This window comes from Camponotus vicinus, unplaced genomic scaffold (assembly GCF_025532165.1).
Source record: "Camponotus vicinus isolate PSW18456_S1 unplaced genomic scaffold, iyCamVici1.0 SCAF_8, whole genome shotgun sequence".
Lineage (NCBI taxonomy): Eukaryota > Metazoa > Arthropoda > Insecta > Hymenoptera > Formicidae > Camponotus > Camponotus vicinus.
The window spans coordinates 9,135,826-9,162,282 of NW_028141980.1; the positions used below are offsets into that span (position 1 = coordinate 9,135,826).

General features: G+C 30.2%; 5 protein-coding genes across 9 annotated transcripts; 2 read left to right on the forward strand and 3 right to left on the reverse strand.

Moving 5' to 3' along the window:
* The first annotated feature begins 9,261 nt into the window (after window positions 1-9,261).
* LOC145975487 (mitochondrial import inner membrane translocase subunit Tim10 B) lies at window positions 9,262-10,135 on the forward strand. Its single transcript, XM_083105987.1, has 3 exons — window positions 9,262-9,455; window positions 9,597-9,692; window positions 9,775-10,135. The coding sequence occupies exons 1-3, from the start codon at window positions 9,432-9,434 to the stop codon at window positions 9,943-9,945; spliced, it is 291 nt and encodes a 96-aa protein (XP_082962113.1). The 5' UTR covers window positions 9,262-9,431; the 3' UTR covers window positions 9,946-10,135.
* Window positions 10,136-12,452: 2,317 nt separating this feature from the next.
* Window positions 12,453-15,047, reverse strand: Arfip (ADP ribosylation factor interacting protein arfaptin). 3 transcript variants are annotated; one of them, XM_083105983.1, is made up of 6 exons: window positions 14,892-15,047; window positions 14,082-14,285; window positions 13,823-13,990; window positions 13,415-13,736; window positions 13,137-13,314; window positions 12,453-13,060 (listed from the first exon to the last, which is right to left on the reverse strand). In XM_083105983.1, the coding sequence occupies exons 2-6, from the start codon at window positions 14,281-14,283 to the stop codon at window positions 12,908-12,910; spliced, it is 1,023 nt and encodes a 340-aa protein (XP_082962109.1). In that variant the 5' UTR covers window positions 14,284-14,285; window positions 14,892-15,047; the 3' UTR covers window positions 12,453-12,907. The 3 variants fall into 3 exon arrangements, with proteins under 3 accessions (XP_082962109.1, XP_082962107.1, XP_082962108.1); XM_083105981.1 differs by having other exon boundaries at window positions 13,823-14,008; XM_083105982.1 differs by lacking the exon at window positions 14,892-15,047 and adding an exon at window positions 14,587-14,877 and having other exon boundaries at window positions 13,823-14,008.
* Window positions 15,048-15,439: 392 nt separating this feature from the next.
* On the reverse strand, window positions 15,440-17,230 carry Koko (cyclin Q). 3 transcript variants are annotated; one of them, XM_083105985.1, is made up of 6 exons: window positions 16,887-17,230; window positions 16,578-16,711; window positions 16,297-16,394; window positions 15,996-16,214; window positions 15,681-15,911; window positions 15,440-15,588 (listed from the first exon to the last, which is right to left on the reverse strand). In XM_083105985.1, the coding sequence occupies exons 1-6, from the start codon at window positions 16,922-16,924 to the stop codon at window positions 15,493-15,495; spliced, it is 816 nt and encodes a 271-aa protein (XP_082962111.1). In that variant the 5' UTR covers window positions 16,925-17,230; the 3' UTR covers window positions 15,440-15,492. The 3 variants fall into 3 exon arrangements, with proteins under 3 accessions (XP_082962111.1, XP_082962110.1, XP_082962112.1); XM_083105984.1 differs by having other exon boundaries at window positions 16,851-17,229; XM_083105986.1 differs by having other exon boundaries at window positions 16,810-16,926.
* A 1,225-nt stretch (window positions 17,231-18,455) lies between these two features.
* Window positions 18,456-22,355, forward strand: Thor (eukaryotic translation initiation factor 4E binding protein thor). The gene is made up of 4 exons (XM_083105825.1): window positions 18,456-18,650; window positions 18,747-19,038; window positions 21,738-21,893; window positions 22,105-22,355. The coding sequence occupies exons 2-4, from the start codon at window positions 18,897-18,899 to the stop codon at window positions 22,152-22,154; spliced, it is 348 nt and encodes a 115-aa protein (XP_082961951.1). The 5' UTR covers window positions 18,456-18,650; window positions 18,747-18,896; the 3' UTR covers window positions 22,155-22,355.
* A 2,319-nt stretch (window positions 22,356-24,674) lies between these two features.
* On the reverse strand, window positions 24,675-25,943 carry Sting (transmembrane protein sting). The gene has a single exon (XM_083105831.1). The coding sequence runs from the start codon at window positions 25,798-25,800 to the stop codon at window positions 24,697-24,699; it is 1,104 nt and encodes a 367-aa protein (XP_082961957.1). The 5' UTR covers window positions 25,801-25,943; the 3' UTR covers window positions 24,675-24,696.
* Window positions 25,944-26,457: the final 514 nt, after the last annotated feature.

A 26,457-nucleotide genomic window follows, 5' to 3' on the forward strand; every position in this document is an offset into this window, starting at 1 on the left:
GGGTATACATAAAAGGGGATAAAAGAATTAATTATGTAATGATCTTTCGATCATTGATGCTAATTATAATATTTCTTTAACAATATTAGAATTAAATATATTTCGACCAATGCTTTAAATTTTCTCAATACTTTTTAATTAAACAATATACAATTTAATCGAGAATCGATTAAATTATAGGAATCCAAAATACTAAATAATCACTTCGATCGTTGCGATTTTTACGGACAATAATTATTATTTTAATATTTAGAGTCACAAATTTATTTCATCCGTGTTACTTTATCGTTCTACTTGACAATCTAAATATAATTTAGATTGTGAGAGAACACGAAGTAAGACAATCGAATTATAGATGCAAATAATTAACATAACGAAAAGCTCTATAATAAATTGTTGAATAAATAATCAATTTTAATCAGTAAATTAAAATACTTCCATAATTTAATATTCCGTTAGTGTATATTTTATAATGTATAAAATATTTCGGAATTATCGATAACACGGCGTTCGACTTTGGCAATATAAAATATAAACAGTAGCGCGCTATACGTTACCGCTTTGTTATCATTCGCACGGTGACTCTCGAATAATAAAGTAGTGGTGAGAAACGCTTCGTATATTGTAATTTTTTACTAAACACAACTACGATTAATATCGAAACATAATTTGCTTTAAATATTAATAAAAATCAATTAATTAAAAATTAATTAACGACATAAAACTGTATCGCAACTATAAATCTTTATCGAATCGCAATCATTCATTACCGTGATTAAAAATTGAAACAAAATATACATAAAAAGGGATAAGAGACTTAATTATGTTATGAACTTTCAATCATTGATACTTATTATATTTCATTAACAATATTAGAATTAATTATATTTCGACCAATACCTTAAATTTTAACAATCCTTGTTAATTAAACAATGTACAATTTAATCGAGAATCGATTAAATGATAGGAATCCAAAATGTTAAATAATTGCTTCGATCGTTGCGATCTTTACGGACAATAATTATTATTTCAATACCTATAGAGTCACAAATATATTTCATCCGTGTTACTTTATCGTTCTACTTGAAAATCTAAAAATAATTTGAATTATGAGAGAATACAAAGTAAAACAATCGAATTATAGATGCAAATAAATAGCATAACGAAAGGCTCCATGATAAATTACTAAAAAATAATCAATTTAAATCAATAAATTAAAATACTTTTATAATTTAATATTCCGCGCACGAATATTTTATATTACAGAGAATATTTCGGCACGAGAGAATTATCAATAACATCGTGTTCGACCTTGATAAACAGTATCGCGCTATTGTTAATACGTTACACGGCTTTATTATCATTCGCACAGTACCTTGAGCAATAAAGTAGTGACGTTTCATATATTATCAAATTCTTCCTTTACATAGTCGACCCTGGCGATATAAACAGTACCGCGGTAATGTTCTTGACTTACGATCATTCGCTCAGTGGCTCTTGAGCAGTGAAGTAGTGATGTGAGACGTTTCATATATTATCAAATTCTTTCTCTAAACACAATTGCAAGTGCAACGAGGAACTTTTCGTGAATAAGTGTAAGTGCAACGAGGATTAAAGTGCCACGAGAAAAGAGCGAAGGAAGCAAAAGAAAAAAGGAGGTTTTGGAAGTGGATGGATCAATAAGATATGATGTAAGTCATTAATATAAATTATTTATCACATTCATTATTTATTATATTGTTGCGTCCCCGCGTCCCGTCCCGCTGAATGTATTCGTTACCCGTTGAATTCTTTCGAAGAAGATCGTTTTCGCGCGCGTTGTCAAGATATTGTTATAAACAACGACTGTCAGAGAGTCTAAGCCCAGCTGTCAAATTGTGTGGACGCGCGTCTATTTGTGATCCGTTTTACGATTATTCTGAATTCTTGTATGTTACTCGCGATTTATTAAAATTCTTGTGCACCTTAAATCGCGTTATTATTTACGAGTGTACGAGCGTCAGCGTATGCTAAGTATTTTGCCGATTGTGTCGCGCGCGTTCGATATATATCGCGTTCGATATATACCGCGTTCGGCGGACGCAACAATATATACATTATTTATCAATAATATATATATTCAAAATATACATATTTCTCGTTTCGTTTTATTTCTTTGATTGTGATTTAATAGTGATTTTAAATTGTATAACATATATAATACATAAACTTATAAAAAATATTCCATTTTATTTTAAAATAATTAAAACATTTATAAAATTTTTTATTAATTAATATTTTCAGATACTTTTATGTTTTATAAAACATTTCAAATTAATATATTTATTTAAATATTTCATATATAAAAAAATATTAATTTTTTTATTTATCATATTTTTAAAAGTTTATATCTAAGAAATATAAATTATTTTGTAATTACGCAATTTATAATATTAAGATATATCTATTTAAAAGTAAAAATGTAAAAATTAATTGCGCGCAATAATTAGGTTTAAAATCATTTATTTTGAACATTGCTTTGTATAATAGATGTTCTCTTATCCTTTATATTTTTATTTATCATTCATATTTGCGAATTTAAATTTATGTACTATATTACAAAATAAATTTCAAATTATGTATTATATTATATATAAAATTATATATAATATAACCCTCCCATGGGGTACACCTTGTCGCGGTGGGAGGGCTTAGTACTTGGATGGTGCCTTGAAGTTTATCTTAAATTTTTCTATTTATGATAAATCTTAAGGTGCCTGAATGGGAAGCTAAGTACCCTTTCGCGTCGTCGATACCGTCAACGTGCCGCGGACGGCAAGCGCTCCGTTACCGCGTTTTCGCGGTGTAGTATTCTCGCGTCGTCGCGTTTTCGCGCTTCCGCGTTGGACTTTTCGTATAAAAATCCCAATTTCCTTATTGTCACGAGTCTCTACTTCCGATGCCAACTAACTGGGATGTTTCGAGTTTGCACACGTTGCTATGCAACGTACACTCTTGCTTCGTGCTTCGTCAAGTAATTCGGCCCGAATTAGTTAGAACTCGATCGATTGCTCGGAATGGTCGTCAATGGGTCCCTTCTCTTTGCTCGTCTACAGCCACACGCACTGCGTGTGTTAACCCTGTCGAGGAGTCGAGTGGATTCCCCTAGGCACGATTTTCGCTCGGTAAAAGGGGTTGCCTCCCCATTTTCTAAATTGCTGAATGTTAGCATTTAAAAAATGTGGGTATCCTCTTCTTTTGCCGTCTACCAGCCTGGTGTAGCCATGTCCTGCAATAGCGGGAAACTTCGTGTTCCGGGCGAAGCACCTGAAATCGTGCTTAGCGGGTCCAGGTTCGATACGAGATAGGATAATTATGCGCGAAAAAGAGCTGGTGAACTTCATTTTCCTCTATTCCTCAATCGTTTCGTCTTCTTTCCGGTTCGGGCCTAATCTTTGCTCGTTGTATCGTTGCATTCCCGACCTGTTGGCTCGAAGTTGATTCTCATAAATGAAATGGGATTTTCGCTCGTACCGAAACCGGGAGTGTCGGTGAAAGTATATATATATTAAATATATACATCGCGCGACCAAATTTTAATCGTACCGAAATAGTGCGGGAGTGCCGTTCAGTATCGCGCGTAAAATAACGAAAATAGCGATATAAAAATATCGCTCGTGAGTGCGGGAGTGTCGTTAAAAGTATCGCGCGTCAACAACATGAGAGGAGGAGGAGGCCTGGGAGAGGCATCTTGCATCGGCGGAGCAACCTGATGGTGAGTATCTATTATTTGTATATCAATTGTTATAAATCGTTATAAATGAACAATAATTCGATCTTATTATTTAAATGAATTAAAAAGAAAATTAGAGAGAAAGATTTTTATAAAAATTATATAAAACTTTCTATTTAAAAAACAGTTTCAAAAATTTATAAAATTTTTGCACACGTGTTTATCTCTGCTTATTATTTTACACATCGGATATAAAATTCCGCACGATACAAATTTTTTGAAATATTGATTTTATTTTGAGCATTGTTGTAAATGAATTTTATATTTGTATATTACAGACAACGTAGCTTCGATAACTCCGCTGTTGCGCATCAGTGCCGGTGAGTGAAAAAAACTTTTATTTAATTTTAAGGTAACGGTTTCGTAGAGATTGTAGATGTAGATGTAGATGTAGATGTAGATGTAGATTGTAGATAAATCCGTTGCCTTAAAATGGATGAGCTAGAATAAATTAAGTTAAATAAATTTTAATAAGTTCTTTTTCGAAATGCTTTGCATCTATTGCGAAAATATATTGAAGTATTAATTAAAAAAAAGAAGATCAAGTAAAGATTTTGTCTAATTTATTAAATAAAGAACACGTATTAATAATTTTATCAATTTTATCAATTTCTGATACTACTTTATTTTTATAACGCGCATTTATCTTATTCTAATTTCTTAGCTCATCCATCGTAGAATTTATTTATAGATATTAGTTTTAAACTTTACTTTAACTTAATATAAAGCCAAATGATTAATTCATTAAATAACTTGTAACATGATAATAAATGACTTACTATATGACCGTGTTAGCAGTCTAATATAATATATAGAAATTTGTAGTAATTTGGCTTTATTTTAAAGTTAAAATAAAAAGCTATATTCAAATATTTAACGAACGATCGTAAAATCGAACGATCGTTACGGTGAGCGTGAAATATTTACGCTCATTTGTCGATAATTAATCGGCAAAAGAAGGAGTGTTTATCTCCTCTTTCGATCTCTGATTAGAGATCAAGCGAGAAAGTGGCCAGGATCAACGAAAGGTAGGGTCAACTGGCCTGAAGAAAAGCTCGCACGCGATTAGGGCATTGATTAAAATATATATGATTAGAGATAGGCTCCCCAAATCTCGAATAATTTTAATCAGGAAGTAGGGTTGTTAGGGCTCATAGGATTGTTAAGATCATAGGGTTGTTAGGACTCATAGGGTTGTTAAGATCATTATTTCTTTCAATTCTTTTAATATTCCAATAATCCTAGAAATCCTGGAAATTAAAATTATTTAAAAAAATTTAATTGAATTTATTTTTAAAATTGTTGTAAAAATAAATATAACATGTTAAAAATAAAAATAAAAATATTTTAAAAATAAAATTTAAATTATCAAAATTTTCAGGAATATTAAAGAAATTGCATAATTATTAATGTTTAAGAAATATCTTAACATGTTATATTTTATTTAAAAAATATATTAAAAATATATGTGGATTAAGTTGAATAATATTAAATCCAAATGTTAATGCTGTCAATATCAAATTATTTATGTTATTAAACATTTGAATAAATTGAATATATTTATTTCATATTGATAGCATCATAAACTTGTAAATTGTAAATAGTTATAATTGTATATTAATTATAATCTAATATTGATATTATCATTGGAAATACAATACAATTGTGCATTTTCAATATATATTTTTTCAATCGCGACATTTATATAAAATTGTGTATTAATCGCAAATAAATCGGCACTTGTAGGTGTTAGTAATTATATCGCGTGTCTATTAAGGGCTTCGATTATTATATTATAAAAATTATCCCAATGCATATCCCAATCGAATATTCCGAATATTGTCGATTTATTTATTCGTCGTGTTTTCTTGCACATTTTAATTAATTTGATTTATTTTGTAATTTAATCTTTGATTTACATCGAAGCTTGCTCTATCTTTATGCATTTTGAATATTTCTTTTAGATAGTCTGCACAAAATGCACCAATAATACAATTACTTTCTTTTACAATGGAAGAAACGATAAATTTTATTAATGATTCTTTTTAATCATGATTATTTAGGTTTATATAAAACTAATTAAATTCGTTATTTATATAAAACTAATTAAATTCTATTATTGTATGTCGATTATTAATAATATATATCGCGTAATTAATCATCACTAATCATAGTCTCGTCTGATCCATGTAGAAATTCTTAGTAAATTTTATATTATACATCTACTTTAGAGACACTTCCGTATAATTCTGTGTAATAAATTTTATTTTGTATTAAGTTTCAGATTATATTTTATATTAAATTTGTATTATTATTTGTAATATATTTTGTAATATATATATATATATATATATATATATATATATATATATATATATTCGTAATGTAATTATTATCATGTAATTATAAATCATGTAATATTCGTAATGTAATTATTATCATGTAATTATTATCACTCTCGATCCTCGGGTCCGCTTATCTTCCCGAGCTGTCTAGTACGATTGTGAAGTCTGACAGAGAAAGCGAAACCACGAATAGAGTGCGAGCGAGTTGACCTATCATCAAAGAGTTCCGAAGTCTTTAGTAATCGGTTTTCTCGCTTTCTCTATCCATTCGCAACTCACGAGAATGCAAACATCTTATAAATTAAAAACTAAAACTTTTATTTTGTATTTTATCGATTTGAAAATAATTTTAATGAATTAATGAGATTTTTACGATTAAAATGACACCAAACACGATATAAATCGGACAATTTTTAATTAGTCTGATAATAAAAATTTGGATTATATATTTAACTACATTTATCCGACTTATGTCGTGTTTGATGTCATTTTAATTGCAAAATGCTCATTATTCCATTAAAATTACTTTAAAACGAATAAAATGCATTTTATTTTCTATTCTGATAAGATGACATACTCGTGACATACCCTGGCGAAAATAAGAAACTTTATAAAGCGTTAACAACCGTCAAGTGAGGGTTTTCTGAGAGTTTATATGCTTTTCAAACTTTGTAAGAGCACTTACATAACGCTGTTGGGTTTTGAATGCTTATCAAACGCTGCAGTGTTGCAATTTTTGTTCTACAAACTCTTTATATAATGTTACATGTAAGTTTTGCAATGCTGAGGTAACATTTTTCAGAGTACGTTCAGTAAACGTTGATACATCTTCGTGTACAGAGTTTACTCAGACTTTTCAAACGTTTACGTTTACGCTATAACGTACAAACGTCTTTTAAACGCTGCAGTGTTGCAATTTTTGTTCTACAAACTCTTTACTAATCGTTTTTAAACTCTCGACGAACTTCCACAAACGTTCATGTAAACGCCAAACAAACGTCTCATTTTTGCCAGGGAATTCGTTGCCAAAATATTTTATATATTATAAAATGTACATTTTAACACGGAATATTAAATTAATGAAGTATTTTAATTTATTGATTAAAATTGATTATTTATTAAACAATTTATCCTTTCATTATGCTAATTATTTGCATCTATAATTCGATTGATTTACTTCGTGTTCTCTCACAATCCAAATTACATTTAGATTGTCAAGTAGAACGATAAAGTAACACGGATGAAATATATTTGTGACTCTAAATATTATAATAATAATTATTGTCCGTAAAAATCGCAACGATCGAAGTAATTATTTAATATTTTGGATTTCTATCACTTAATCGATTTTCGATTAAATTGTATATTGTTTAATAACAAGGATTGAGAAAATTAAAACATTGGTCGAAATATAGTTAATTCTAATATTAAAGCTTTAACATAGCGCGCTACTGTTTATTTGTTGTATTACCAAAGTCGAACACCGTGTTATCGATAATTCGTTGCCGAAATATTTTATATATTATAAAATATACGCTAACGCGGAATATTAAATTATAGAAGTATTTTCATTAATTAATTAAAATTGATTATTTATTAAATAACTTCTCACGGAATCTTTCGTTATGCTAATTATTTGAATTTATTCGATTATTTTATTTTCAAAGTCAAATTCTATAATATTTAGTTTTGCATTTTAGAAGACTGACTTAGAGCGAGCTAAATAAATAAATAAATAAATAAATAAATAATAAATAAATGATGTTGAGAAGAAAAAGAACACACATAAATAAATAAATAAATAATAGCGTGGAAAGAGAGAACATACTAATATTTTTATATAATAAATTATTATTAATTAAATTATTTATATTTTTATTTATATTATTTATATTATCAGAGAGACATATATGTTACCCTCTGAGAACATTCGTGAACATTGGCTTTGTAGTTCATGTTCACGTTTTAAATGTCCACAGAGGGAGTATCGCTTCCAGGGATCACCTAAAAGCGGGCCATTTTCTATATGAAAAATTACTGGTCGGAAAACCTTACAGAAAACAGATCTCCTTGATTTCATATCTACAATTTGTCGCGAAAAGGAGTAGTTTCAATCTGTAGGATGAGATGTGGACATACCGCTCTAAATGAAAGTCTATCAAGATTTTCAATTGTTCCCTCTTCAAAATGTCCTAGCTGTGACAGTCCGGAAACACTGGATCATATCTTTTGGAAATGCAGGCGTTTCGATACGGAAAGGAAATTCTTTATCCGTCAATTAATTTCCTCTATTAACACTTTTCCCTATCCAATCAAGTCTCTTTTAATACTTATATATGATGAAAACATAGTACTGGCTATAGATCAATTTATTAATGCTATTAATTGTAATATTTAGCTAAATAAGACTGCTAAACTAGTTTGTTAACAAAAGTATACTGGGATATTGAATATAAATTCAGACATAATTTATAACATTTATGTAAAACAAAATACTTGCACCTAGACTAATTATTATTAACACATGTTATTAATACTTACTAACACTTAACACTTAATAAGATCTAATCTTAAATTCCATAACAATACAAAATTTAAGTTTTATTATAAGTTTAGATGTAAGTCAGATATCTAACTTAATATAAGTACAATAGCGATTTTCTTTTGATATTAAATCTCATACATTAAATAATATAAATTACATAATATGTATATGAGAACATATGTATGTACGAATGCAAATAAGTACTAATCTATGTGAGTGTAGGTCTACAAAGAAAGAGTGACATGTAAATAGAACATAACTGTATGTATCTTTTCTTCTCTTTTACAGGTGTAATATGTAGATTTAAAATAAGATATTGGTACTCAATATTAATCTTAAATTTTCGTTATACTCTTAATAGATATATTTACTTTATTACATTACGACACACTAGAAATAAGAACGATTCTAACTTCGATGTTTCTCTTTATGTTTTCTTGTAGGTATGCACAAAAGCTGTTAAAAGATTTTATTATTTGATTTCTATAACCTACGATAATACCAAAGAATTGTACTAATTCCAAAATTTTTACCTACTGTTAAACCTTACCGACTAACGATAATCTTATATGTATCATGCTATATGGCGTCTAGCCAATGCGTGCTTCTTGCTCAATAAAAAAAAAAATGAAATAAAAGCGGGCCATGACATCTCTCAGTCTTCTCTCTGTTGATATTATCGAAATAAATAATATTTCACAGTAAAGTGATAGATACTTTTTAGAGAAATAATATTTTCTTAAAGTGTTGAAAATATACAACTATCTACATGGATGCATTACAGTTAAGAAATGTACTTAAATTTAATATAATTACAATTTGATTAGATATAACCATATGTCTTCTCGTGTGTATAATTATTTTATTAAAATGTGCAATGTTGTTATAATAGTAAAATTGTCACATAAATTTTCAGTAAATCTGTTTTCAGTAGTTCAGAGACTTTCTTCTCCTCTACAACCAAATATCTGAGACGTGTTTTAAGAAATGTGCAAATACTTTCCTCACTCGAGAAGTCACGTCCAACGAAGTAAGTATTTCTACAAATGTTATTATATGTATATTACAGTATTGAAAATAAATCCATTTAATATTCATCTTTAAAATTGCAGGATCTTTGCGTAAGTAATTGTGCGCAAAAATATATTCATGCAAATCATAAAATAATGGAGATATTTATGGAAGTGCAGCCTATAATGGTTCGTAAAAGAATAGAAGAAATAAATACGACTCAAGCTGCATTAGAAGCACAAAATCAGCAAGTGACACAAAATCCACAATGATGCTAATATCAATTATGTATGATGTATTTATCTGCATTATCAGTCTTCAAATATTCTTTAGTTAGTTTAATCATAAATTATAAAATTCTGTTGAGTACATATAAATATATGTATATAATAATAATATTTTGAAACATTTTACATATGTATATATAGGATAATTGAGGAGAATATATTCTATATATTTGTATTTCCTCCTTTATATCATTTATTTGTATATAGCTATTTAAGCAAAAAATTTTATATATTGAGATTATTGCTTACGAGTATAATGTTGTCAATCAGGCGTTCCGATATTCCAATATTCCAATACTAAAAATCTATAGTTTGTCATGCATACTATAGATTTTCACTACTGGCAGTGAAAAGTTATACTTGATAGATATAATTGAAGAGATTAATTTATAATATGGATTTAAGATTACCTTGAATTATTTTTTATATATAAATACATTTTGTGTAAGAGATATAAAAAGGAGGCAAGTATAAGCATTCATTTATTGTTAAGAGATTTGTATACACATAATATACACACACGATAACATCATAGTTAGGAACATAATATTTCAGCTATATATTTTATAAATAATAAAATGTTTAAGAATTATATATATATATATTTCAAATCTAATAAAAATTAATTTTTGTAACACTGATTAAAAAAAGATCAGATCTTAGCAGATAGAGCATTTACCTAACTTTAATTATATTCTGGAATGCAACTTAGCTCTGTGTAGCAAAATTATATAAACTAGAAAAGAAGGTGTTAATGTTTTAAGTCTTCACATAATATGTAAAGAATATATACAGATATGAATATAGCAGTTGTTACACAAAGGCCAGAGTTATGAAATATTTCATATCACGCTTAATCTTTAGATAACAGATACAAGCGTGAAATATATAAGAAACCTGCGAATTCTTCGAGATTGATATCTTATACATCTTTATACTTTTTGTATACATTCACCATACACACATGTGAATATTTATTAAATATCATGTACACGTTGGAAGAGTCATCTTCGCAATCTTGTGGCATATATAACACCTTTATAATATTATATCACTCTATAACTAGATTTTTATTTGTTCATTAACTGCAACTAGATGCAATGGTAATCACTATTATGACAAGTAATAAATGACCATTATTGGAAAAATGCCATCACTTTTTGCTACAAAATATTTTTAAAAAGTTTTTCGGATCTCTGGAAACTACAAATTGTTGTATGTGTGTGTGTGTGTGTGTAGTGTATATGTGTGATGCATTGTACATATATCATGTTGTCACTATAGAATACAAGCGCAAGCGATTAAACTTATTTTGATACAAAATTATATTGAATCTTTTATATATAATTTTTAAATACTTAAGTAAGAAAATGACTAGCATTCTTTTGCAATGTTTTGTTTAAATTTTAAGCTTTGAAACTAAGATAAATTTTTAAGTAGAATTTGATGTAGAAATATTTAAAAATAAATTCATACATTCTTCCACAATTTATATATAAATATATACTTGTAGCAATATATTGCTACAAATATACCATTGTTATGATGTTTATATCTTTATAATATTTCTTACAATTTTTTTTATAGGAGAAACAAAAGATTTATCTTCATTTTATACATATAACTATAAAAAAAATTTTCTATTTAACAAAAATTAATACACATTTTATATAATATAATTCTCATTATCCACAGAGGATGACAAATATTTATTATTTATATAATTATTTATAAAACATTTATATAATTTATAATTGCATGCATTATGAGTTTTAAGATTAAAGAATAAATAAAAAAAAAAATGAATTATATCATACATGTGATTCTTTAAGAAATAGATTCAACAAAATCAGTTCATACATGTTATTCAGATCTAATTTATTTTATTATATATAGTCACAAATATATAATACTTTTAGTTTCTGTATAATAATACCAAAATTTAATAATTACAGTAAAATATGATGCAAAACAATATATTGATATTAAAATCGCATTAATATTTGATGTGTGATTAATGCAAGCTTTAATTGAAATTTTCAATGTAACATTCTATTGAAATTTTCTATCCAATCATTTTCTTGCTTTTAACAAATTAATTTGTAATAATTTAAGTAATTATATGTTGTTAGATATGGAAAACAAGAGTAAATTTAATAATATCATAGCGTCAAAGCTCGAATTTTTATGAAATAATGATTTATAAATAATAATTTAAAGATTAGTCTTTTAAGATAGTGGATAGTATATTATTAAATTACATGCTTATTATGCATTTGTAAAATGTGATATAAACAAGCAATTAATATCACTAATATACTGTAAAATAGAAGGCTCCATTTATCATATTACGTCACGTTACGTATTTACATTGAAGAGAGAAATTACATTTCCTCTATAAGACAAATATAAAAATTAAATCTATTGCCTCTTTAAATGTTTAAGCATTGGAACTTAATTGTTAAGACATTATTGAACAAGTTGTTTTGAACAAGTTGTTTTGAACTTCCTATTAATTTGCAATTTTCTTAAAAGAATTAATTTTATACATGATGTGTATGTCAAAAATATTATATATATAAATATATATATACATATATATATACATATGCGTGTATATATTTGTGTAGATATATATGTATACATACATGTATGTATATGTATATAATGATCAATATATAATGATTAAGATATTACACCATAACTTTTAGGGATTCAGTCTGTTTATACACATCATAAATCTCGATTTTTTTTCACTCTACATTATTTAAATTATCAGACTAAACGGCAGCTTTCACAATACGTACCGGCGAATTGTTGAGTGGTTTTGATAACTGTTCTACCTTTACTTTCTGTATTTCACAACAGAGTAATTCAGTGGGCGAACGCGCTTGTACAGTCACATCCTTCGCGGCAGGAGAAGAGAGAGATGTTCACTTTATTTCAACTACTGTTCCAACCATGAGGGCAAGGTGGAATTTGGTGATTTCACCTTGATGTTGAATTGTTTGAGAGTTGCCTCCAATGCAGTTTGATTCCCCGAGAAGTATGCAGATATAGCATTATGGAATAACAATAATTGTTTGTGCATCACTTTAATCTGAAACAATATTGTATTGTTAGAAAATGACAGAACCAATTAATTGTCGATTTCGAAAAGAATTAAGAGAGCGTACCCGGTTTTCGTCTAAAAACTTCAATTTGATAGAAACGTCTGAGCGCAATTTTTCGAAATTCTGTTTGTGTCCTTCATAATTAGCCTGTGCCTCTTCTAATCTTGCTGCATTACTGCCATCTGATTTTGTAGCTTGCACAAGAGCCTCTAGATCTGTTCTATATGCATCATACTCTATCCTGCAAAATTATTACATCACAATGATAAATGATATATTTAAATTTATTTATAATGATAAATGATATATTTTAAAAGATATAAAAAACAAAATTTGCATACCTTGCAGTTTCATATTGTCTCACTGTGAGTAGAGTGTCCTCGATTGTTTTATTACACAAGGTATTCACTGAAGAAACAAAGAAATTTAAGGCCCCTAAAAGTGTTTCGCCATTTTTAGTTAAATTTCTCTGCGTTTCCGAATTATATAGAAACTCTTCTTGGAGCTCAGGCGATTTCTGTGCTAATTCAGAAAACGCTTCTCCAAGGGCATGTTGTGTCTGAACAACATGATGAAAGTGTGATGCCAAAGCTCGTGATAATCGCAGAACGTTGCAATATTTTCTCTGAGTATCTCTAAGCAATTCAATCTGAGTCTCAAGTTCTGGAATAAAAAACAGATGTTTATTTTTATGTCTTACAAATGACAATAATTTGTTAAGCCTGTTTTCTTATATAGGTGAAACTCACCAAAGTCTACAGTACGAGATGTTTTCCCTAATCTCTCGTACATTAACTGTTTGGTGCATTTATACGTGGAAATACTCCAATTCTTTAGACTCTCAATTTTGCTTTGAGTAGTGCGCATAGTTTGCGTATCACCATTTTGAATAGGTGTATTTGGGGAAACTGTCATAGCTGAAAAAAGACAGACATCTTTTTACTCCAATTTTAAAATCTCTGAAATTTTGTTCACTGATAAATATACAAGAGAATATTTGATATATACAAGTCTGATTTGTAGGACTTCCTAAGCTCAAATTTATAGTGGCTGGTCTCGGGTGACTATCGCTGCTACAGTTGTTTGGTACATGAGGTGGAGGAGTCCCGGTATGTACAGCATTGTCACTCTCATTCAAGGAAGGCGCATCCTTTAACATCTCATGTATGCTGCGTTCCATCCCACTTGATGTAACCGTAATTTGGGACATTCCTGTAATAAAATACATACCGATTCCATGTATCCCATATACTTTTCTTGAAAAAACAAATTCTCTTTCGAAATCTAATTTAAGCTCTCATAAGCAATAGCATGAGACATGTCTGTCTTTTTGAAATACATTTGCAAATTACATTCTGTTAAATTAGAAATGTATCTCAAATCGAACAGATTTCAGAATGTCAAAGATCGACACTGACAGCCACCCTGCAGTCATATTGGAAGCGAACGTCGTATACTTTTCGCAAAGAACTGGTACTTTTTAGCACACTCTGCATGCATGCGAGATACTTACAATTAACAATTTGACGGAGAATGTAATAGATATATAATCACTGCTCGCAACATTCGAGTGTCACTGTATATGCACGCGACATGAAGACGTTATTATCGTGCGTAATAATTACTGAATAATCGGGATCACCATAAACGGCATCTCTTTAGCACATACGCGCACACGTCTCTCACTTGTATCATAACAGAAAATTCATGCCTTGTAAAAGAGACACGAAGAGACACGTCACTGAACGCTTATTTCTCGAAAGAGTAAACCAGGTTTGTGTCGTGGAAAAAATAGCGTCGAACGGATAATATACTTACTACACTAAAAGATCGACGTCCGTGCGTTACCTCTACCGTGCTGTTACATATGTATAATGTAAATCGAAACACTTGACGGTTGCGATTTTTATCTTTACGGCGTTTCATGAAAAGAGAACAATGTGTGTGCCAACCTAGGTGGCGCGATGAGTGCCAATATCACCAATACCTGTACAAGATATTCTATATATTATGTATGTACCTGACAGTGCATACAATCAATGTCCGTACAGTGAAGTCCAATATTGTAATCAATTATGATCTTGTCCATTCGATTATAAACCGTCAACTGAATGCTCGTAAAATGATAGAAATTTCTAGAGATTCTCTGTCAATAGGCAATCGGAGCATTAGATACATTCACGCGTCAATAACATAAAATGTTTAAAATGAGAGATGATAGAAAAGCTTTATAATAAGAACATTATTTGGCCTTGACATAGCTTATATTTAAGATCTCAATTGGACAAAAATAAACGTACAAATTCATAGAATGTAGTTTTTCATTTACAAAAAGTCTTTGCTTCTTCTCTATATAATTACAACACTTTTAATATGAAGGAAATGTTTTATTGCAATGCAAGATACAAATTCGTTCTGATCAGTTATCTCTCGTTTCAGGTTCTTCATCATATGCTGCCATAACTTTCTCCATAATTTCCCATAGTTTATCCCTTGCTAAATCTTTGCAGAAAACCTGTTACATGAAATAATTCACACAATCAAATCACATTACATTAATTTATATGTAAATTAATATCCTATATATGCACACACATCCATACTTACATTGAACCATGGTTGTTGATCACACTCGTCCATCAGAGGTACAACTACACCATAAATTTGCAATGACAAATTAATACAAGCTATTGCTATTAAATTTGGTGGATAATCAAGAATAGCTGGGGAATGATGAAAGTCTTGCAGCAATGCCATACTAGTTTTGGCAACTGGATACTTGGACCACTCCTCTTCGCCAAACCAGGCTTGTAGAGATCTCAAATAATGAAGCATATACTGTAACAATAAACATGTAAATTGTTCATATATATATTACACATTGATATTGCATTAATATTATGCAATTAGTAATGCTTGTACCTTGTGTGGATGTACAGGTGTGACTTGAAATTTGAGCATTCTCATAATTAAAAGCTCAGCTTGTACAATCGCATCTCTCATACTCCAATATTGATCACCAAGATCTAGAGGCTGAGATCCTCTATGAAGTGTATTGTAAGATACATTCATTATGTCTCTTATTTTTAATGCATCATCTTTGACTTTACTGGCCAAATAAAGACATGTCGATGCTATTAACTAAAACAAATGAGACTTATAATATTGACTTATAATTTGTTAAAAATTTAATTAATATTATTTCTATATTATTTATTCTTACATAATTATCATATCCCTGCAATGTTGCTTCTTTTATAAATCTGTGATATAATGTTGCAGCGGTAGCTATTGTTAATGGATGAGCTTCTAATTTTAAACCTACAATCAAAGAAATGTTTTTTTGTGGTTTATCTTAAAAATATGACTTCTTCCATGGAGCATCTACAAGGACTACATTCCGATTCATTGACAGTACTGGAGATCTATAGTATGTGATGTAAATTATAGATTTTCAGTACTAGTGGATATCGGAACACAGCAAAGATATCGCAGTTGACATACCACACTCAAAGATAAATCGTGAAACTGTAAAACTGTCGTTAGACTTGGTATAATCGATTGTAATACTTTTTTGCAACGTATTCCTTTTTTCGCGTTGCATCGCTAGAACATCAATCACATCTTTCATCTTAGAACTGAAAAGAAACGATAAATGTAACTAATAATGTCGCTTGTGGCATGCAAATTTTCTGCAAAATCATTAATGTCATTATCAATATCATAGATACAGTACGCGTAAAATTTTGATCTGTCAAAAATAAACCGGCATATAACCTTGTTTCAGTATCATCCAATGTGAACTCATTGTACCTGAGAGTTTCGGTACTGCTCGGCTCTGAGGGATTCATCTCGAAATCGCGTGCTTCACAGAAAACAACTTTTATAAATCGTAATATAAATAATAGTATACAAAACAGTTTCTCATTCAAACGCAAGACAAGACATGACTCGCAAACACCAGTAAAATAGTGACGTAAACTATAAATCTTCAAATGAATGTCGGAAAACAGCCTATGTCATCCGAACTAAAAATATTTCCCATCGGATACAGCGATAAAAGCGATATAGCAACAGCTTCTAAAACATGTTTCGGTTTTATTATAAATTTCAACAATGAAATTAGAAATGGTTGTAAATTATTTATTTTTCTTGTCAATTCATAAAATATAGTCAATATAAAGTCAATGTTTTTGACGATGATACTATATTAGTACCAACCAATCAGCGAATCCCTGACAAAGATAGCGATCCAATGGCTGCGTTCAGCAGGAAAAGCTGCTTTGCAACTGTTGTAAAATTCGTGAATCTGATTGGTGTATGCTCTTAGATTCAGTCAAAATTAAGAGCATACACCAATCATGGTGTAAGTAGACAAGGTGAACCATTGCGCATAATGGCGGAGGTCTGAGATCTTGACCAATCAGAACTTGAGCTTTTAGGCAGCGCGCTGTTTGAAAGTTTCAAAAATGAAATGAGATTGTATCTCACGCAATTTGGATAAAAATATGTTGTATTTAATATAAATATTACAGAAGCGAAGTATGACTATACAGATTGTTTATTGCACATATGTTTGAGTTTTCTTTTTTCTTTTTTAGTACAGTTTTGTATTTTGCAATTTTTAACACAGCACACTGGCATTTTCAGCATATTTTAATCACGATGAGAACAACATTCAACCGATAATTAATAACGATCAGTTCAACTCATGTTCAACTCATTCAATGTGACAGTGAAAGTATATAAGCAGCCATATTGAATTTCGCATAAAAGCTCAAAACGTAATTGGCTGACTGTCCCCCACTTATTTTAACCTACTGCGCATCTATCGGAATTGTTCACCTTGTCTACTTACACCATGACACCAATCAGGCTTACGAATTTTACAACAGTTGCAAAGCAGCTTTTTCTGCTGAACGCAGCCAATGGCCGCATTCAGCAGACTCAACAGTTGGACAACATTACTAGATTTTCCGATGTAATTCGACGCTGATTGGTCGGACCTGAAAGTAGAAACCAATCATGTTCGATTGCTACTTAGCGGTTGAGCCTGCTGAATGCGGCCAATCAGCACGTTTCTTTTTCTACCAATAGGATCATTGGCTGCGTTCAGCAAAAAAGCTGCTTTGTAACTGTTGTAAAATTCGTGAGCCTGATTGGTGTATGCTCTTAATTTTGACTGAATCTAAGAGCATACTCCAATCAGATTCACGAATTTTACACAGTTGCAAAGCAGCTCTTCCTGCTGAAAGCCATTCCCCACCCTTGACAGCTCGCTCCAACATATGAGTTTTTTCGCAAAGTTGGCCACCCTGTTATCCCCTCCCTTGTGAGACGCCCTTGGAAGAGGTGGAAAGCTTATATAAACGGACACTGGCTTATCGAATTTCGCGGCATTTTGCACGGGACAAGGCGGTGCATTCCTCGCTGCTAATTTTATAGGTTATGTCGCGCTGAGACGAAAAAACTTTATTACAATCGCGAACTAGATTCTCAATTAGGATCGCGTGTGGATTAGTCGAGAGAGACTCGCAACTCGGTGCAAAAAGAAGCAGGACGAACTTGACGAATACGGTATATTATTCTTCACAATATCGGCACTTTTGCATAAATTTGCCATCAATCACATGGTATCATATTTTTGTTCTCCTTATGTACGTAACTGCGCAGCGGGTGCCGCTAATAGCAACCAGTCGAGGGATCAATTTGGAGACATCGTCGACCTGACCTTTGTTTTCGTTGGATCGAAACGCGAGAAGAGTCGGAAATTCGGAGATCAAAGCGAGAGAAAAAGATACGAGGGAAAAGACGCTATACGAAATGTCGGCTTCTCCTATCGCCAGACAGGCTACCCAGAGCCAGAGCATACCGTCTAAGAGGATCGTCATCCACGATCCTAATCAGTTGCCAACGGATTATTCGTCCACTCCCGGAGGCACTCTTTATTCTACGACACCGGGAGGTCAGTGCATCCTTTATTCCGTTAAGTCAATTTTTTCTTAAATTTATTCCTGACCATGAAACTATGGTCAAACCTCTGCGATTTCTATGGAAAGAAAGAAAAAAGGAAAAACCCTTGAGATTCTAAGAATTTTCTATTCAATGGTCAACCGACAAATATCTTGCCGTATATCCTTCGTCGATCGTGAAAACGTAAAAAATCACGAAGGCCAGCACTGAATTTGAATTCAGTTCGATTCGAATAAATCCGAGAGAAATTTTCGGTTGGCGTGATATATTTCAAAGAGCGAAAAAAATAGATTTTTTTATGTATATTTATATCATCTCCGAATTTAGTCCCCTCTCCTAATCATATCACGTACTTTGTTTCTCGAATGAAACACTCTCTCGTTAGGAGGAATATTGACAAAGAAATTACAAATTCCGATGCGAAAGTTCCACTTAATAAACATCTGTCGCGATGTTTCTCGCGCAATCAGCAGATAAAACAAATACTGACAGATACGAGAATTTCTCTCATTTTTTTTTCTTAGAAAAACACTTGCATTTCGCACGCACACATGTGAAGAAAAAAAGATAAACTTATTGCGACGTTTTATGCGTATCGGAAGACGCGAAGGCATCGACTCCGAGATATCGTTTGGGAGTCGGTGCGACCTCGATAAACAAATGCAACACGTGCAAGCTTCAAGGCCATTGGTATTTACGTGTGTGTCAGCCGGCGCGACGCGTGGTTATCTCTCTCGCACCCATACACACTCGATTCGATAACGAGCATGTTGCATAATTGCATATTTCGGGATTTAATTTTTCGTCTGCATGAAAAAAATTTCAAAATTTTTGCGTCGTATAAATTTTATATATATATAAAACACAGACAATTGATGACTTTATTCAAACAATTTTTGTTTCTAATAATACGAATGAAAAATTATGTTTACACTTTCTTCATAAAAAAAAAATAAATAAATAAAACATGACTAAATGCATGTATACACACACACACACAACATGCAAATAAGGTAAACTCATGATACATTACATATACACGAGTTTGTGATATTAATAGCAGATTTTCAAATCTCGAAGATAATACATTAGATAAACATATATCGTGTCTTTTAAATGATAACTTGTTGCGCTTGTATTTACATTTCTTTGAATACACATTATTTTTCGATTAAAAAGAAGATTCAGAGGAGTCAATAAAGCGAATCGGAGCGTTGAATATATTTATCATTTCTAGGAAAGAGGACGTAAAATATAAAAATTTAAAAAAAAAAGATCCTTCCGCGTTCCTTCTGATAAATTTCGATTCGATTCTTCTTTTACGAAAGAATTGAGAAGAGACATCGATTAAACATACAATTTTTATTTATAATAAGCAAAAATATTCTATTCTACGTGAGTAAGGCCACGTGCATTTTGCACATCTTGCACGTCCTGCAACGTTCCTAGGCCTAAATAACGATCAAGGCCGAATTAATGTGTGAACATCATCCGATGCGTAATCGGTGACGTGTAATGTTTATCACTGCGCGACGCCGAGCTAAAAGTCACGGTGCTTTGAAAAACAAGTGTTCGTTGCTGGGCCTTCGCGATAACTTTAACTTCAACGCATGACACGTGTATTCTATGCCCGATGAACATACATCTAAATGAATTTTGCATGACATTTCTACGTGTAAACAATAACAATTGTTATACAACTGTTTACAAATGAACGGTGTATCCTTGTCCTAACATTGCAACATTGCATAATTTTTTTGTAATTATTTTGTACTATTATTGTCCGAGTAGAAAAAAAATTGCTTTAATCGTAGAAAATTTAATGGAGGGTCATGTTGCACGTTTTCTTTTTTATAGTGAATAAATATGAAAAGATTTCTATCTTTAAGATATTATCTTATGCAAAATAACTTTTTTAGTGAAGCTTTTTTCTTTTTTTCTTTCTCTCTTTTTTTTAGAAAGTATAAACATAATTTTCACATACATCTTCATGTTTCCTATGATTATGTTTATCTTAGCAATCTCGTCGATCCTTGCATCCCTTTTAAGTTAGGTAGGTGTCAGTACAGAAATACACTTGTATTAATAGGCACTGTATGCGCCTCTTTTCATGTGACTGTCGGGCCATTGTATCGTTCCTGTGTGTCGTCATTCTTTGCCTGTATAAATTTTTGTCAAAAATCATTTTATCGTTTCATCTCATTCATTTTATTTGATTCGCATTTTTTCTGAAAATAGGATTATTTTTTAAGAATACAAATCCTTTGTTCTGTCAAATCTTAATCGAATAAACATATATAACACTATATGATAAGTTTATGATAAAATTGACTCATACTTTATCTCTATTAATTAACGTGTTGCAATTTTATCAGATAATTCTTATCATGAGTATATTGTGACTTTAAATCGGACTTATATACACAACGAATATTGTGTTGTGATAAATAGTGATTTACATAGTATTTGTGTTACACATATTTCTAATTGCTTCTAATGAAATTATTATTTTACGAATATTTAATTAATCATATAATAAAAATTTAATTTCATATTATTAAATTTATCTGAAAAAGTAACTTTATCACAAATTCTTGTAAAATTTGTTTATTGAAAAATTAAAGCTTCTATTATATAATACTATATAAAATTCTATGATATAATTATATAAAATTCACGAATTCTACGCAGGTACTCGCATTGTATATGAACGCGCGTTTTTGATGAACTTGCGAAACTCTCCGGTATCACAAACACCGCCGCGAAATACGTTGAGTATACCATCAGAATTACTGAAAGGCAGCACACCAGCAATCATAAGAGATCCTGCTAAAAATTCCGATAAAGGTCAGTTTGCTTAAAATTTATCATTCCATTTATCACTTGATTTTTTTCCTCTATAAAAAAAGATTACACGATGTTTTATTAAGGGAACTTTTGATTAATTTTCATTTCCAATTAAATATCAATTTTTTCCTGGTAAAATTGTGATTTATTCTATATTAATAATATTGAATGTGATAAACTTTTTTTTTCTTATATTTATTTAATATTACAGATGTTCTGGTGATCGAGGAATCTGCAGAGCAATTTGAAATGGACATGTAATCTGCCGATCGTTTACTATAACGATTTAAATGTGTTCGTAGCCATACTTGAAAATGTCGATTTAATCGGATGACAAGTGCAAGTATGGCTAACATGCTTCAATTTTGTGCCTTTTACTGATGGCCTTATTAAGAAGTATGATTTTTTTAAATAAAATGCTCTGTGACAAAACAATAAATGTTTTATATATATTACAAATTATTTCACTCTCGATATTAATTCTTGTTAAATATAATATGTATATTTACATATAAAGAGTTCAATCATGAACACTAATCGTACATATATTTTAATAGTCGTCAAGTCTTCCTTTTAGAATTGCTGAAACCTTGTAATCTATTTCTTAAGAAATTTGTATCTGTGAATGAATGACACATTTTATACATAGATATACATATTTTACTATCATTTTTTTATACATTATAAAAAGATCTTTAACAAATATATAAAATATAAAAATTAAATCACTTGTCTAATAGTTTCTAAAAATATATTGTAATCTAAATTACTTAATTAATTCTAAAAGTTCTAAAATGTATTGTAATTGTAGCTTTGAGCAAAAGTATTTTACGGTGATTTTATATCAATTACAATATTTTTAATTGATATTGTCAAAATGCAGAGTATGAAAGAGGAACAAAAATATGTTATTTGCGAATATAAAATTGTAAAAATTGATTGCTATAAGTTTTAAATTGTGCAACATGGTTATATGTTGTTATATATATATTTTAAACGGATTTGATCACTTATAATATAATATATTACTCTTTACACTAAAAGAAAAGGGGACCGTTATATATAAAGTTAATTCTCTGCTTAGATAACGTAATACAACCTTTGGCACCAATGTATAAATAGCAAATGTGATCAAATAAGTTACTATTATATATTATGTATTATATATATATATATATATATATATATATATATATAAAATATAATATATATATATATATATAATATAATATATATATATAATATAATATATATATATATATATATATATATATATAAAATATAATATATATATATATATATATATATATATATATATATATATAAAATATAATATATATATATATATATATATATATATATATATATATATATAATATATATATATAAAATATAATATAATATATATATAATATATATATATATATATATATATATATATATATAATATATATATATATAATATATATATAAATATATATATATATATATTTAATCTCATATGAAACTTATCACAAACAAAGAATTCACAAGATATATAATAAGCAGTAAATGCTTTATATATCTGCAGAGCAATTTGAAATGGACATATAATAAATATAATCTGCCGATCGTTTACTATAACGATTTAAATGTGTTCGTAACCATCGAGAATGTCAACTTAATCGGATGACAAGTGCAAGTATAGCTAACATGCTTCAATTTTGTGCCTTTTGCTGATGGCTTTATTAAAAAGTATGATTTTTTTTAAATAAAATGTGACAAAACAAATGCTTTATATATGTTACAAATTATTTCATTCTCGATATTAATTCTTGTTGAATTTAATATGTATATTTACATATAAAAAGTACGATCGTGAACGTGGAGACACTAATCGTACATGGATATGTTTTACAGTTGTCATATGTTTAACGGTCATCAAGACGTGCTTTTAGAATTGCTGATACTTTGTAATCTATTTCTTAAGAAATTTGTATCTGTGAATGAATGACACATTTTATACATAGATATACATATTTTACTATCATTTTTTTATACATTATAAAAAGATCTTTAACAAATATATAAAATATGAAAATTAAATTGCTTGTCTAGCAATTTTTAAAAGTGTATTGTAATTCTAAATTACTTAATTAATTCTAAAAGTTCTAAAAAGTATTGTAATTGTACTTTTGAGCAAAAGTATTTTATGATGATTTTATTATTAATTCAATCAGATTGCATATATATATAAAAATTGTAAATAAAATTAAAATTTTTATTTTTAAATTATATAGAAATAAAATTTGTCTGTATCATGTGTTAATCTTGGATTCTCCTAATTTGTAAAAGAAAATTGTCACATAAATACATCTTAGAAGTTATAATATTGCAATTACAATATTTTTAATTAATATTGTCGAAATAAGAATATAAAAGAGGAACAAGAATATGTTATTTGTGAACATAAAATTGTAAAAATTGATTACTACAAGTTTTAAATTGCGCAACATTGTTACATGTTGTATATATTTGTAACAAATTTGATCACTTATGATATATTACTCTTTACTTACTCACTAAAAGAAAAGAGGCCTATTATATATAAAGTTTTATATATAAATTCTCTGCTTAGGCAATATAATACAATCTTTGGCACCAATGTATAAATAGTGCAAATGTGATCAAATAAGTTACTATTATATATATATATTATATATATACATATATATATATATATATATATATATATATAAAATCTCATATAAAACTTATCACAAACAAAGAATTCACAAAATATATATTTAAATTTTTTTAATATTTATGTGGAACTTGTTATTTCAGATATTCTTTGTAAGATTACCTTTGCGACATTAACTCTAGCACCGTTTGAATCATAATCGTTGTAGTAAATTAATTCGCACAAGTTTCTCGTAGTTGGTTCGCTTTCCAAAATTTCTCGCAGCTTCTTATAAAACATCATGGTAATCTCGTTTTTGTATCGCTTGTATACAATAGATTCTGGATGACTGTGTTGTTGTACTTCGTAGAATGTCAGCAATGGTGTTGCACCTTCCGCTACTACATATACTGGACTAGCACCAGAGTCTCTTCCATTAGGATATATCTTGTAAGCGTTGTTACGATATGTTCTTCCTATTGTACCAGCTCGGTCGCGTTTCTCCTCTTCCAATTCGCGCGCACTCTCCATCCACTGGTCCGACATCTCCTTTAAGTGTGGCGAGATATATCCTGACGATGGTATCACGATAAACAGCTTGTGCACTGGGAAAGTTACTTCGTGCTTGTCTTCGAAGTTTTCAATCTTTTCGATAATGCTCTTGCTATCGGAGGTGCCGCGATTCGGTAGGATCAATTGGAGGTAACCGTAGTAGAAACTATAGGCCATACCCGTGCCATAATCCAGACCTTTCATGACGTCGAGATCGAGCAGCGGTCCTCTCTCCCACTCGGCCAGATCCGTTATCCTCAGCAAGTAGAAGGAGAATATCATTGACGGCACGCAGATGTAGGGACCGAAATCCCATACGTGATTCAACGGGCATCCCCGAACGATCATTGTCGACGCGATAAGGAATAAAAACACGCCGATGATAACGACCACCGCGGACGCGGTGTTCAGAGCAAAGTAATGACTGATGATGGATGAGAAACTTTGTCCGGACCGCGGATCCATGTTCGTCAATGAGATGACCGTCTGACACAGACGCAGCGTTACGTCACAAAGTAGAAAGATCACGAGGAATACGGACGTAGCGAGGCACGTCGCTATCAACGACATCATCATCCCGTCTTTCGTCGCTTTGTACGCAACGGGGATGGCGAAAATGACGACGAGGATGAGACTGTGCGTCAGATAAGTCTCCAATTTACGATCAGGCGGTGAATACCTTTCGCTTTCCATCCTAACAGATCGTTCCTGTTTACAGGTCCCCACCGATCGCCGGGTTTTTTGCGCACGTAAATTTGAACTTGTTTGAACTGATCCAACGAAGACGCGGGTAGGCGAGGAAATATCTTCGTAAGATAGGACTTCGTGGAAAAGAGATATGCCTAGTTTACATGTCCTATAGCAAAATTTGAGCATCGAGCAGAATATTCCAAAATATGAAGGTCTACCCAATAGCTTGCGTGAATGACAATCAACCAATCAGAATTCATTGGCTATGCACATTTTGCTTTGTATGTGGATAAGCTTAAAATTTTAGTCTGTTGGCGCGAAAATCGAATTGGCAACTTTGCTCAATTTCTTCTGTCATTCGTTTGTATTAATTGTTAGTAAAAAAATGTAAGATAGACAATTGATTACTAGATTTACAAGCATCGTCATTTTAAACATTTATACATACATGACACTGAAAATTATTTCATTATTTTCATGTTTTTCAATTTTAATTTATGACTAGTAAGATATTTTTTAGTTCCTTAGTGATGGATGTTTCTTGATAAAGTTTCTTACAACAGTAGCTTGAGTTGACAGTTCATATATCGATATAATGAAAGGATCGGGCTTTTCGGAATCGACAAACATCTTTGACAAGCGTTCGGCTTTTGACAGAAA